This window comes from Poecilia reticulata, chromosome 8, assembly GCF_904066995.2.
Source record: "Poecilia reticulata chromosome 8, P_reticulata-male-v2, whole genome shotgun sequence".
NCBI classification, from domain to species: domain Eukaryota; kingdom Metazoa; phylum Chordata; class Actinopteri; order Cyprinodontiformes; family Poeciliidae; genus Poecilia; species Poecilia reticulata.
In genome coordinates this window covers 14,398,879-14,412,521 of record NC_088837.1, presented here as the reverse complement: position 1 = coordinate 14,412,521, position 13,643 = coordinate 14,398,879, and the positions used below count along the sequence as shown (strand labels likewise).

General features: G+C 41.9%; 1 protein-coding gene across 5 annotated transcripts in view; it reads left to right on the top strand.

Moving 5' to 3' along the window:
- Positions 1–12,814, top strand: part of prkar1b (protein kinase, cAMP-dependent, regulatory, type I, beta) — a 67,814-nt gene extending 55,000 nt beyond the window's left edge. For all 5 annotated transcript variants that reach the window (XM_008416713.3, XM_017306354.2, XM_008416714.3 and 2 more), the window contains 3 exons: positions 1,536–1,657; positions 9,785–9,866; positions 9,937–12,814. In XM_008416713.3, the coding sequence (XP_008414935.1) occupies positions 1,536–1,657; positions 9,785–9,866; positions 9,937–10,109 (377 nt within the window). In that variant the 3' untranslated portion in view covers positions 10,110–12,814. The remainder of the gene's footprint in view (positions 1–1,535; positions 1,658–9,784; positions 9,867–9,936) is intronic.
- Positions 12,815–13,643: the final 829 nt, after the last annotated feature.

The following is a 13,643-nucleotide window of genomic DNA, read 5'->3' as shown; positions in this document are numbered from 1 at the left end:
GACAAAGAGAGCCCGCTGCAGTTTTACGCCTCTAACTCGTGTCTTAGTCAAATAAAAACAGGGAGTCATCTTTTCATCTAGACAAAGCCGAGGATGAGGAGTGTTTTCGCTGCAGATAAGCCACATTCCACATGCAGATGGATAGGCCTGGGGAAGATTAGCCCACACTGATCTGCTGATGTGTGAATGAAGGATGAGATCATCTGGTCAAACATCTGTGTGGAGATACTTGGTTATTACTGGCCGATCGGTCTTCCTTAAACATCACATTTTGCGTGGCTTTGACCTCTTTTGGTCGAAGCATTTCTGTTTTTTCCGAGAGCGATGAGAAACTATCGGCTCGGGTTTCTGCGAAATAGCCAACGGCTTCTAGGAATATCTCGGGCTAACCACGTCAATGTCCCTGCGGTCGGATAGTTGGAACAACCAACTGGCTGAAAGAAAATACTGATTGAATTTTCCTTTTTTCCAAGCTCGATTCATTCCAGCTTTATTGTAAAATGTTTTGGAAATATTTAATAATAATTAGCGACTATTTTTGGTCACTAATTTGCTGGTTGTAAAAGCAACTAAATAGACCTGATGTTTTATTTAATCGGTCTAATTTCAGAGTACTCTTTGCTCTTGAGGATTTTTTTTCCTTTTTGCAACCACAAACTTGTTAGTGAGATTTAATGTGATGTTCCATTCCTGTTAGAGGTGATTTTCCATCCCAGTAAGTTTTTAGCTGCCCCTTTTTTTTTGCAAAAATTTTCCTGTATTTAGGTTCTCCCTATATGTACATTTTAGTGCATTTTTTATATTGCATTAAAGCTGTTCCCATTGACATACAATTAATTGCTTAATTGTAAGAATAACCGATTACTAAAATAATTAATTGCAGCCCTGAATATGTATAAAATTGCAATCACAAAGAACTTGATTGCAATATTTGGTTAGCATTCTCTTTTCCCAATATTATGCATCTTTATAATACCCTCTATGTTTGCATTGGTCCATATGTGGCTTTTTGTAAACTTTTAGCAGGACTTTTTGTCGCTTTTTACTTTCTCTCTACAACAACAAATAGATGTGCGCCTTTACTAGCTCAAATGTTTGTTGATGTTTCACATCAAATCTCAATGAAGTTTGTGGGTGCAACGCCACAAAATATTGAAACGTTCACATGGTCTGAATACTTTTGCAAGGCGCTGCATTCAGCACGCTCTCATACGTAGCTTATTGCTGAGTAAAAGATTCTTTTTGGGGATAAATCATATCTCTGTCACCACAAACCACCGTAAGTAGAACAGATTTAGGGCTCAGTTTTAAGGTGTTTAAGCTCCCTGGGCCTCCATGAAACGAGGGGAGTAGTCAAAGGATCTGAAATGTAATGGTTCCTGATGAATAACCGGATTAGCCTGGAATGGGATTTATCCCCGCAACTTCCCTGGAGAACCGTGAAGGCAGCAGCGTCTGTGAGCGTGAAACCTACACGGTTTGAATATGAGTTTGTGCGTCCGCTGTTTCACAGTTTTAACGTGCTTCATTCACAGAGTCTTTGGATAAGTGGGAGCGCCTGACTGTGGCTGATGCCCTGGAGCCAGTTCAGTTTGAGGATGGGGAGAAGATCGTAGTGCAGGGCGAGCCCGGAGATGACTTCTTCATTATTACAGAGGTAAGGATCTGTCATGTCTGCCCATTATGTTGGCTAATTTCAACGCTTTGTCTCATTTCCTCTAAAGTGTAAGTGCTGACATGTAGGACCTGAGTGTATGCATGTGTCATCAGGTGGGCGCACAAGGGTTGACGTTCATGTCACTGAGCCGAAGCCTTGAAGACTTCTCCGCTGACATCAGAACTGATTTTAGTTTATTGCCACCAGCAGACAGATTACCTGCCCCGGCCCTCAACCACAATTCCTGTGCAAAGGGCAGGCCCCCCTCACAGTGCAAGCTTTGTGGAGAAGGGGCCCCTGGCATGGCTTCTCGGAGGGCCCCTTGCCTGTCATCCTAACACAGTTTTGATTAACTCCATACTTGTATAGCTTTCAGCGGGGTCAGGCCAGGAGGATTCTGGCTGGAGGGCTCCTGACGGGAGGGAGACCCCGCTTCTCTTTCCTCTCCTCTTTTCAGACTCTCCTGCAGGTGATGCTCACCTCATCACATGCCGGCAGTAATGTCCATGTCCGTCCAGATTTCTTCTTAGCTTTGATTACAGTACGCAAGATTAGGTAAGGCGGAGGTGAAATGTAAGGAGGCTGAATGATGTCAGACTTTATCCCATGTTTTACTGAATCTGTTTTTTTCTCTTCACCGGTATCCTTCCTACACAACACTCTCCCTTTGTTCTACATCTCTTTTCTTTTGTTTTTTTCGCTCTCATCACTGAGCCTGGCTTCAACTCCAATTAGGGCTGGGCGACATGGCTTACAAATGAAATACCAGATTCGAGTTCCGATTTTAATTTAAAAAGAATTGCTTTCTTTTCTCTAAAAGTAAATTACAAATGACAGAAAATGTTTTCAGAAAGCGACTCTTAACATTTCTTCTGTGAGAGTGAATTATTAGGGCCAGGCTACAAGAAAAGTTTAGTTGTTTAATTGCGAGAATATAATCACAAATTATCGTAATAAAGACACAATCTTACCAGAACATCTTGTAATTATTTGCAAAATTGTTACAATGACCTGCTACTGATAATAATTTAATTCTGGTGTTTTAAAAGATTAAACATTTCTTTATTTGTAAAACCAATGTACAACTTCTCAAGATGCTCAACATCCAACTTTTTTTTTTTTTGGTTGTTTTTCATGTCGAAGTTCGCATAAATTTACCACTTCATGCTCAGAATACTACTAAGTTTGTTCTTTCTTGTATTATTCAGACTTTATTCTTGCAATTAAAAAAAAAAAAAATTACAAAATCATATCCTGGCCCTAATATTCCACCATAGAGTTGACCTGAATTCAAAGTCCAAATAAATAGAAACTATAAAACACACTTGTCAAACAAGATGCCTGACTTTGCTGACATCACTCTGAACTACAGAAGCTCAGTGCACAGTGCTGCAGTTGGAAGCACTGTTACCTTGCAAAATAAAATAAAAAAAAAAAATTATATATATATATATATATATATATATATATATATATATGTATATTTTCTTCTCAATATGCAATCTTTTTGTTTGCTTCTTGCAAATAGATTTAATTGCAAAAAAAAATTGCAACTAAACAGCCTTGTTTTACTAGTCAAGCAATATAAACAAAAAATGTGTGTCTTAACTGAGTAAAAAGCTAGAACACCTTCCCCCATAACAGCTAGTTTTACTCCCTTTGGCTGAAACAACTTCGGTGAGGCAGACAGCCACCAGCCTCTGACGTCAGTCTGTGGAAAGTTTTCCCCACTCCTCACTTTCAGCTGTGAGATGTTTTAAAGTCCCTTACATTACCTGCTACAATTGACTTTCTTAAGGACAGCATGTTGTCACTCTTACTACTGACCACAAGTCAGTACAAGACCTCCAGATGTTGCCGTAAAATTCCCAAATCTTATCTTGACACTGACCTGTATTTGCTTTTGGCTCCAGTTCAGCCATGAAAATTGGGTGGGGGTCGGGGGGTGCCTGACAGCATAAGAAGTGCACACTCTGTTAAACTGAATGTGTGGCAATGAAGACCAGTTCTCCTAATGACGAACACCCAGGATACCACACGCACACACACACTCACACACAACACTAAGTAAACCAGCTATTGAGGAGCAGTAAAATGAGGTTAGCAGGTTGTAATCACACACACAACAAATTGAGCTCTTTGTGAACAGTGGCCACATGTAATGTTTACAGGCTGTACTTTAGCAAACATGGTGAAACATTATATTTAGCTGCAGCAGTGCTTGCAGCCATCCTTGATTTGAGCAGTGACTTTAGTGTCTGTGTCACTCCCCAGCCTCTCATTGTTTTCCCTAAACATCTTATTGCTTCCATAAAAAGCTAAAATATTGAATCTAAATTAAACTCTGTCAAAGTCTTCACACTTTTACCCAGTTGCACACTTTACAGACACGAGCTTTGTGTTTGGATTTTATGTGATAGAGCAATACGAAGCAGCCAGGAGGCCCAGGGAGCTGCGGATTAGGTTGGAGAATTGATGAGCAATCTCCTGTGTGGTCAGGGATAGCTGGTCCACACAGGGGTTGATGGAAAGATGGCCAGAGCAGATTATAAGGCAATCCTGCAGAAGACTTGCTACCGGGAAGGAGATTCACTTTGCTACAGGACAACAAGACTAAAGATACGATCTGAACTAATATGGGATGGTTCAGATTGAAGGAAATTCATGTCTTAGAGTGACCCAAAATCTAGAGTATATTGGGAACTTATTGGGATTCTGTGGGAACACTCCTTTAAATCTAAATGAACCTGAGCTACTTTGTGAAGGAGAATGAGCAAAAATGGTCAGTCTGTCGATGGTCAAAGAGAGCAGACATTGCAGCAGAAGTATTTTGTCTACATTTATGCACAATACTTCTTTGATTTATATTGACAAAAAAAATGTTGAAAATCATTCTTTTCCACCAACCTAACAGTTACTTATGCTCTGTGTTGGTCTGTTTCTTAAAATACCAAGAAAGTGCATTGATGTGTGTCGTAATGCAAGAGTACTTGGGAAGGTTTTAGCTGAATGAGTGCTTTAAACTTCCTAACATTGTATTTCACCAGCTGGTCGTGTCTGAGGCCTCCAAATTTAGCTGCAGACATCCCTCAAAGGTCAGACTGACTCTGCAGAAAATAGAAAAAGAAGAAAAAAAAAAGAAAAACAATCAACTTTGCATGACTCACCGATCTGGGAGTTTGTACATGCCAAAAGGAGAAAAATATGTTGTGAACTCGAGGGGAATAGAAGATGGAGATACAGTAAAAGTGGGAGCAAAGAGGGGAATGCGTTTTCCGACTCAACAAACAAGTTTTAGCTTGTGCTTATCGCAGATCAGGCGCTCTTATCATTAAGGACGATGACTACATTTTATACAAGATTTATCGCCGTTTCCCACCTTAAATCTTTCGTGGGCCTGTACACACCCACTGTTTTTCCACCTACTTTTGCGCCCAGTAGCGGTTCGGTTCCGTTTGTAACCTCATGTCTCATGGCAGCCCAACTTTCCCAGAGCGCCGTGGACTGGGCTGGAATGCGTGCTGCTGACTTTCACACGGGGTCAGGAGACCCGGCCTCCCGGGAAGGGAGACGAGAGAGAGCGAGGGAGACAGACGGAGGCAGAGAGGAAAGGGATGAGCAAAGGAGGGCAGGACGTGTGGGCAGACCGCAAAATAAAGGAGGATTTTGAAAGTGTGACTAATTGCAAGAAAAGCTCCCTGCAGTCTCACCATATTCTCCCTTTTTCTGTGTCTTCTCATGTGCACATATTATGGTTGTTGTTGCTATTTATATGACTGCAGTGCCTTTGCTCATATGTCCCTTGTGTCCTAATCTGTCTCCTCTCGCTATTATTTGTGAATCAGCGAAAGGGAAAAAAAAGAAAAAAACACCACTAAATACGTACCGCTTTAAAAGAAGGAGTTTATGGAGACATCATGTTTTTGTGGCCTGGATGGAAGATCGAGGCTTTAATGAAAGAGGACATGTTTACATTTTATTCTCACACTGTACAAACAAGCCCTCACAGGCTCCAGGGGCCACGAGGTGTCGAATCTCAGCTTCCTTAACGTCAACCACTTTTTTCCGTCCTTATTTCTTCTCCTTCTTCTGTTGTCATGAATGGAAGGCTTTTCATTTTAGAATACAAATAAAATAATCCTTAGTCCTTACGTAAAGTAAGGCCATGGCAGTATTATGCTGGGGTAATGACTGAGTTTAGCATAGATGGGGAAAATGGTTGGAGTTGATGGAAAGACAGACAGAACTGCTTACAGGTCCGTCCTGAAAGGAAACCTGCAGGAGGTGGTGGTGACGTGACAAAATGTGGAAAAGTTAATGAGGTGTGAATACTTCTCCGTAGACTTGCATACTTTTGTGGCTTGATGTATGCTACCCTATTATTTAACATGGTTAAATTCTTTTATTATTAAAAATATCAAAATAATGAGTTGGCTGCAAATCTTTGCTGTCAAGTAAAAGTGTAAATGGGCTTTACATATTGTTCAACTGGACGTTGATCCTGACTCTGAAATCTTTTCCATCCACCTTATGATCAACTCCGACCAGCCTCCCCACAGCATGGTGCTGCCGCTGCTGTGTTTCAACGTGGAATTTAATGTTTCCTCCCACACACGGTGTTTTGAAATCACGTGAACGCTACTTCATGTTGATCCATCACATAAAATCCCCCAAAAATAAACTGAAGTTTGTGGTTATAATGTAATTGAATGTGAAAATATTTAAGGTTCTATATTTTTATTTCCAAATATGAAGTTAGTTCAGGAAAAAAATATATATATATTTTAAATATCACTATGTAAATAAAACACAGACGTTCTTAAAGGTAGGAACGTCATGAAGTCGTCTTCTCTGCTCACGTATTTGCCCTCGTCTCCCACACTCATCGCTCTAAACAGTATTTCATAAGCTGGCTCACATTTGTCTTTTGACCTCCCACAAGAGTAATCACACTGACGGGACTCAGAGGGTCCCAGTGGGTCACGCAGAACAAAGACCCTCTGTGGATTTCCAACAGCATACATCATCTGCTGTTCGTCTGTATTCCAAACCTGCTTCCTGACGTGCAGTTCAGCTGATGCCTGATCTAAGCGAGGGCAGATCAATGGAGTCCGTAAGGCAGGTAATTTTTTATTTGAGGTTTTCAAATCGAAGGGTGGTTCGGAGGAAGATAAAGATCACCGGGTCCTAATGGAGTAAAGTCATTTTTGGAATTGCTTTAACGCAGCCCTCAGGCGCGGATGGAAGAAGAGAGCAAATTTGGTTAGAAACGGTGCTGCTTGCAGCCTGTGAGCTGTGTGTGTTTGAATGAGAAGGTGCAGACACTCCTGGTGCTGGGTGGCCCCATGAACAGGCTATTCCGGATATCACCTTTCTCCATCTCGCCCCGTGCCCCTGTCTGTGTTTCTCTGAGCGCGTCGGCGTTCCAGTGCTTCTCGTACAAGCAAGCTGTTACATTTTGACTTGTCATCCCAAGTTGATTCATTACCTTCCGCCTGTGGCGTATTTATTTAAGTGCTGATGCATGTGAATATGTATTTCTGCGCATGAGCTGTCACAAAGGACCTGCTGAGGGACAGACGGCCGCTTGTCTCTCATTTAATTGGCGTGAACTCTTTATTCACTCGCGTTTTCCCTGTTATTTTCTGTTTGTTTTTCTTTATGCCTGACCTCTCCTGCCGCCTTTTGTTGTCAGCGGTCTGGAACGGCCTTTGTTAGGCAGGCGAAGCTCTTAAATGTTTATAAAAGAAATATCTGTGGAGCAGAGCACTCCCCCTGAGGTGGTACAGTATGAGATGGTTATCTGGACCACACTGGATGAGGCCTGTTCACGAGCAACTGTTGTTGCAGCGCTGCACTGTCTCACTCTCTTTGTTTGGACATGAATGGAAAGGAGAGTATTACGGTGGTTGTAAACACAGGAGCGCTACCTTCCCGCTTATTCGTTTCTCCTTCAGCTTGGAAAAAAAAATCCAACTGCAATCCTGCAAATGCAGTTCATAAGTTGCAAAAATAGCACTTGAACGGGCTAAAAATGTGAAGAAACAATAATGGGGAGGTAAATTGGAAAGAGATTCACCATTTATTGGGATTTAAAATTGTTTTTCTTGTCATAAACAGCAACTGTGAAGTAATTTTAGGGCACGTCGGTGGCGCAGGGGTAAAGTGTGACCCGTGTGTGTGGAGGCCTTGGTCCTCAACGCGGCTGTTGCGAGTTCAAGTCCTGGCCCGACCTTTGCCACATGGCCCCCTCACACCTCCCCCACCCTCTCTCTCTCTCCCTCTCTCTCACCCATAACCCACCTTTCTGTCTAACAACTGCTAAATAAAGGCCAGTAAAACCTTTAAAAAACTGTGAAGTACTGATGAGTGTTTTTTTTTATCTCAATACAAAACCACAACCAGGTGTTAACCAGCAAAAAAAGAAATGAGTGTATTTATATACCTGAAATGCTGATGTAACATCATTTCTAAATCCAGTTTGATTTTCTTCCAGGATTTAACTCCGTTCATCTTCCCCTGAACCCTAACCAGATTCCCTTGATATTCTACATAAAAGCCTCCCCACAGCATGATGCTGCCACCTCCACTGATGTGAAGTGTTAATTTTTCTCCACATCCAGTGTTTTTAGAATTTAAGCAAAACAGTTTAAGTCACATCTTCTATTTTCCCATGAAGCCCAAATTTGTTGAGTTCAGGACTTGTGGTTGTCATGCCAACATATTTTCCTGCCAGAGTTCCTCCAGGGTTCTTGGCTGCTCTCTTAACACTCTCCTTTTCCTGGCTGATTAGATTAGTTATCAGATAAATCATATTTTATCACATTCAAGGCGTCTGAATAAAGCGCCATATGAAGACAGCGCTGCTGCACAACAGCGTAAATGACTTTCCCATGGTCTCTCTGACTGTCACTGTCACTGTTGCGATGTGTTGCGTTATCAACGTGGTAACTGCACCGTGCACATTTTCCAGCACTGATTCGAGAAGGGGATTCGCAAATTACTCCTTGCTTGAAATACTCTGCACAGCTCATTTCTAGCATAAACTCACGGAGTCACACACACATCCTTTTGTTGAAATACAGTCTCACCTTTGTCTGCCAGTAGCTGCTGGCAGTTTGAGGGGGGTTCTCATTAAGCCTCATTATATTCATATTTAGCATTATTAGCCTGGTCAGCGACCAGGAGCACAGAAAGCAGAAAGGGATTAGAAACGTTTGAGGGATTGCTGGAACAATCAACTCTGTCTTCTAAAGCAGTCCAAGACAAGCCGGGAACTTCCCGTCTTGACTTTCCTTTTTTTTTTTTTTTTTTCCTTTTTTTACCTGCCATCAATTATAGCAGCTCTTAAAACGTCGCATGTTTCGAGATTAGCGCTGAATATGCTTGCAAAGCGTACATTGAGTGCAGCTTCAAGCGTGTTTTCTGGGAGATTTTGGAAAATCTTACATTTTGAGGCATGTAGTTTGAAGTTTGCTAACAGCTGCAGGAATAATCCTTTGTTGGCCAAAATAAATCCAAATAATTTCCCCTTGCCTTTGCTTGTTAGATGAATCACACACTCAAGCTTCCCACAACAACAAAAATGCATGATGAATATATATGCATCCCCTGGAGTTGTTAGACTCTCAGGTGCTTTTTTTGATTTAGAGTTTTCTAATATTAGCTCAGAATTTATGTGTGTGTGTGCGTGTGTGTGTTTGTGCAGTGTTTTGGGGGTCATTTAAGGACTTAAAGCTCCTCTTTGTTGGACATTACAGCAGTTTCCAGTTCACGGATGAGTTCTGATTTAGAGGATTTCGTGATGGAGACAATGATGACTCACTTCATCCCCAAGTGGGCTTAGATGTTTGTGTTTATTATTCAGCGGAGGAACCGGGGCAGAGATGATGGATTTTTCTGTCCTGTCCCGTCTTGGACGTTCCTGTTCGTGTGCGTCCCTCTCAACAGGTGTTCGTCCCACAGCGCCGACGACTAAATCCAGTGCACCTGTGTTCTTATGAAGCAGAGGAATTTTCTCCTCAGCCTAATCCTCCTCATGATGTTCAGCCTCCTGTCCACTTTTTGTTTCCATAGTTTTGCTTTACTTCTACATAGCTGAGGACCTTTCTGTTTCTGTGTGTGCAGGGAATAGCCTCTGTTCTGCAGCGCCGATCTGACAATGAGGAGTACGTCGAGGTCGGGCGCCTCGGACCCTCAGACTACTTTGGTGAGTGCCGTCTTTCTAATTACTTTTTCATCCGCCTCTGATTTTGACCATCCGCTCCTGTTGCGTCCAGGTGAGATCGCCCTGCTGCTGAACCGTCCCCGGGCAGCCACCGTCGTCGCCCGCGGACCCCTCAAGTGCGTGAAGCTGGACCGGCCCCGCTTCGAGCGCGTACTGGGGCCGTGCTCCGAGATCCTCAAGAGGAACATCCAGAGATATAACAGCTTCATCTCCCTCACCGTGTGAGAGCTCGGCCCCCTTCCGCCCACCACTCCACCAGCAGGGGTGTGTACCATCATCAGCAGCATCAGAGGTTTAGCGTCAGGGTTGGGAACCTGGGGGGGGGGGAGGTGTTGGGACACCGGGGTGAACAGCAATTTAAATACAAAATGACACAGAAAGCTTGTTTCCTACCTTTACTTCTTTTCTTTTCGTTTTTTTAATCTTGTGCACTTTGACTCAGTCTACTTGTCACGTAGCTGTAAAAATCAGAAGAGGACAGAAACCATTTCAATCATGACCTAATGTAAATGAGTCGCTTTACGATGCACGGCGGACTCGCATAAAAATGGTGTTTGCACTTTGATGTATTTTACGGAGCATGCGGACACATTCAGGAATCATGGAGGAAGTGAAGTCATGTTTACGCACAGCGTCAGGAAGTGGGTGCACATTTCTTTGCTCGCTGGATGTTGTTGCTTTTTGATGCCTTTTTATTTTTATTTTGTTTTTTTTTTTTGTTTTTATTTTATCTCTGCCTGTGCGTTGCATATTTTCTCGATCAAAACAGACACGCACTACACAGATCTTTGTTCCCTGAAATGTACTGTAATCAGAGAGGTGTGAAGAAAACGTTTCTCGGCTGTTTTAATATTTTCTTTGCGTCGAAGGAATAACTCTGTTATCCTTATCAGGTTCAAGATTGTTAGATGTAGTTGGGGGCTTCCTTTGTAGATTTTTTTTTTATTGCTAACATATACAACAATAAAAAAACATGAAATTTGTGTTAAAATATACTGTCTGTGCATCCAAAGAGTGATGCAGCTTTTGGTTGTACGGATTTTCCTAACTCTAGCAGCTATTGGAGCCAATTTGACAGAATGAAATGGATAATTACTGTCAGACTCTGCAGTGTAGAAACATATCTTTTTTTTTAACCTACTTTATCTGTTATTCTGCTCTCTTATTTTTATTTTTTTCAGTTGGTGATTTCTTGCTCTCTGGGCCCGTTTTAAATCATGCATCCACTTTGCAAAGCTTGGATCTGAATTTTAAAGCTGATGTTCAGAGCGAGCTTTCAAGATATTTTCTTTTACCTCCCACATCATCTTGTTCAGATAAACTTGGATCATCTTCCATCTGTCCTTGTCACAGTTCCAGGTGTTTTAATCTTTTTAATTATTACTCTCACTGCAGATGTGGGCAAGTCGAGGCAAGGAGCTATTAACTTGTAGCCATTTCCTGAATTAGGAAGATCAACACACATCACAGAGGCACGCAGCGAGTGATTCCGAAACGGATTTTGAACATGTCACACTGTGTGAACTTGATTATATAAAAAGGTTGTTGGTAACAATGCCGTTCTGTACGACGGGAGATGGCAGACTGCACGGCTGCTGCCGCCGCAAATGCAGAATCGCAGCAGAAATGGAAAGTTTTGGATGGGAAAGCAGAGTTGGATTCTGGACAGAAGGAGTGGAAAACGAACAAAAGAAGACATTATGGAGGCACTTACTACTTTCCTACATGAGAGGAATTGGAAAGTAATAAGCTTTTATAAATTTCCCCATAAAATTTCAAACACTGACTAATATTTTTGTAAGTCATCTTTGCACAGCGGACAACCTGCTCCTTTTGAATGATATGTTCTCATGTGTTTTTGATTTAGAAGTGTGGCTGAGAGAAATTATGCTCTGTTTCATGTCATATTTATTCCCCAGAGGCCGTCCCTGCACAGCGTGAACCTGCCTCCTGAGTCGCATCATATTTATTCCCCAGTGAAACAAGATCACTTGATTGCCAATCAAAACTTTAGAGACAGTCTGGTTATCTTAAAATATGTGGAAAAAAATCATCAAACTTTTTTTTATTCTTGAAGCATACTTTTTCCCCCCTACTTATAATAAATGTACTCACGTTTTTTTTTTTCTTCTAAATTTTCAGTGTGACAAAGTAAAAGAAAGGTTTCTTTGAATTTTCTAACACTATTTGTGGTAAAAAAAAAAAACAACACATTTATTAAACCTTTTACTTGAGTGGTCTGAGCAGTGTTAAACTTCAAGTTCATCTTGGTCAACATATCAGTTGCTGGAGCCTGAAGATTTCAGCTCTGTGAAGACGGTAAAAGCATCTTCTCAGTTCGATAACCGTTTTTTTTCCCCACTTCATGAGAAACTGCAGCCCAGCGTTTACCATTGAGCTACATCACACTTTAGATACACAGACAGTACTTGTTGGGATCACTTCTTCATTCCTGTTTTCAGCTCTTCTGTCAGGTTAGTTGAAAAATAACAAAAAAAATATGTAGAGATCCTTAACGTTTCTGTGAGCTGTTGTTCTCCAAAGGTTCAGTCGTGTCGTCTCCACGCGACCGAACCCGAAAGGCTTACACCGTCTCAGGACTGAATGAAGAAATCTGCTTGTTTTTGAGGTGATTTTGTTTGATGTTTTAGTACTTTTGCACCACTTTCGAGTTTAAAAACGTTGGGTCAGCACCGCAGTCTGATTCAGATGTTTTTGAAATGTTCTCAATAAGAGAAAGTTGAGAAAACTAAGAACTTGTGTTGGTTTCCTTTGATCTACAGTTCTGTCAGCGTTGCACAACGGACCCGGTGTAAAAAAAAAAAGGGACCTTAAGAAAAAGAGTCTTTCTGTATTTCTCTTCTGTGTATCTTTTTTTTTTTCCAACTTTCAAACCATCTTGAGCAAATAAAGATAAGCTTCAGAAACTCTTTTGATTTGACGTTATTTTCTTGGTCTTTTTGGTCCCTGGGGGAGTTGTGACTTTTCCTCACATTCTTTCCTCCCGTTTATCCCAGCTTTTGGCACATTTTCCTTCTCTCCTGACTGGACTTAGTTCCTACTCTTTTCTTTACCTCACCTCATATTCTTGACTGCACATAACCTCTGATTGCTGTTGAATCTCTGATAACTTTCCTTCTCTCTCCTGCTTACCTCCTCAGTCACGTCTCTCATATTTCTTCCTACAGGCTTCTCCCTCTTTTTCCCACCCTCCACTTTAGTCTGCTCTCTGTCCTTCTCCTTCTCACGTTAAGCCAAGTGTCAGTCATCCGTCATAGCGGGGCTGTCAGAAAGGCTCGGAGCTCCTCCCAGGCTGTTTACACCACCGTGGACTAAAGCCTCTGCAGCTTTGACACATTCCTCTTCATCTTAATGTCCACTAAATCAACTGAGGAATGTGCCCCCAACTCGCTGACATTGAGTTTAATACTCCCCTCGCCACACAGGCACAGCTTCTTTGGCTTTCACAGTGTACGCTAACGGACCTTAACAAGTTTGGGTTTTTCCTCAAGCTATCGATTCAACATTTTCTGATTGCAATTTTGGTCCTTAAGTGCCTTGCCCAAGGACAAAATGACTGACAGAGAACGAGCCGTCATTCCACTAATTACAAAACGTTGTGCTATTTCCTGAGCCTCTCTCACCTCTGATGGTCCAGTCTTAGGCTTTTGACCTTGAGCTCAAGCACATTAAGGGTACACAGCTGGACACTTACCCAAAATCCACCGGCGAATCCATCTCTAACTGGCTCACAAGAGC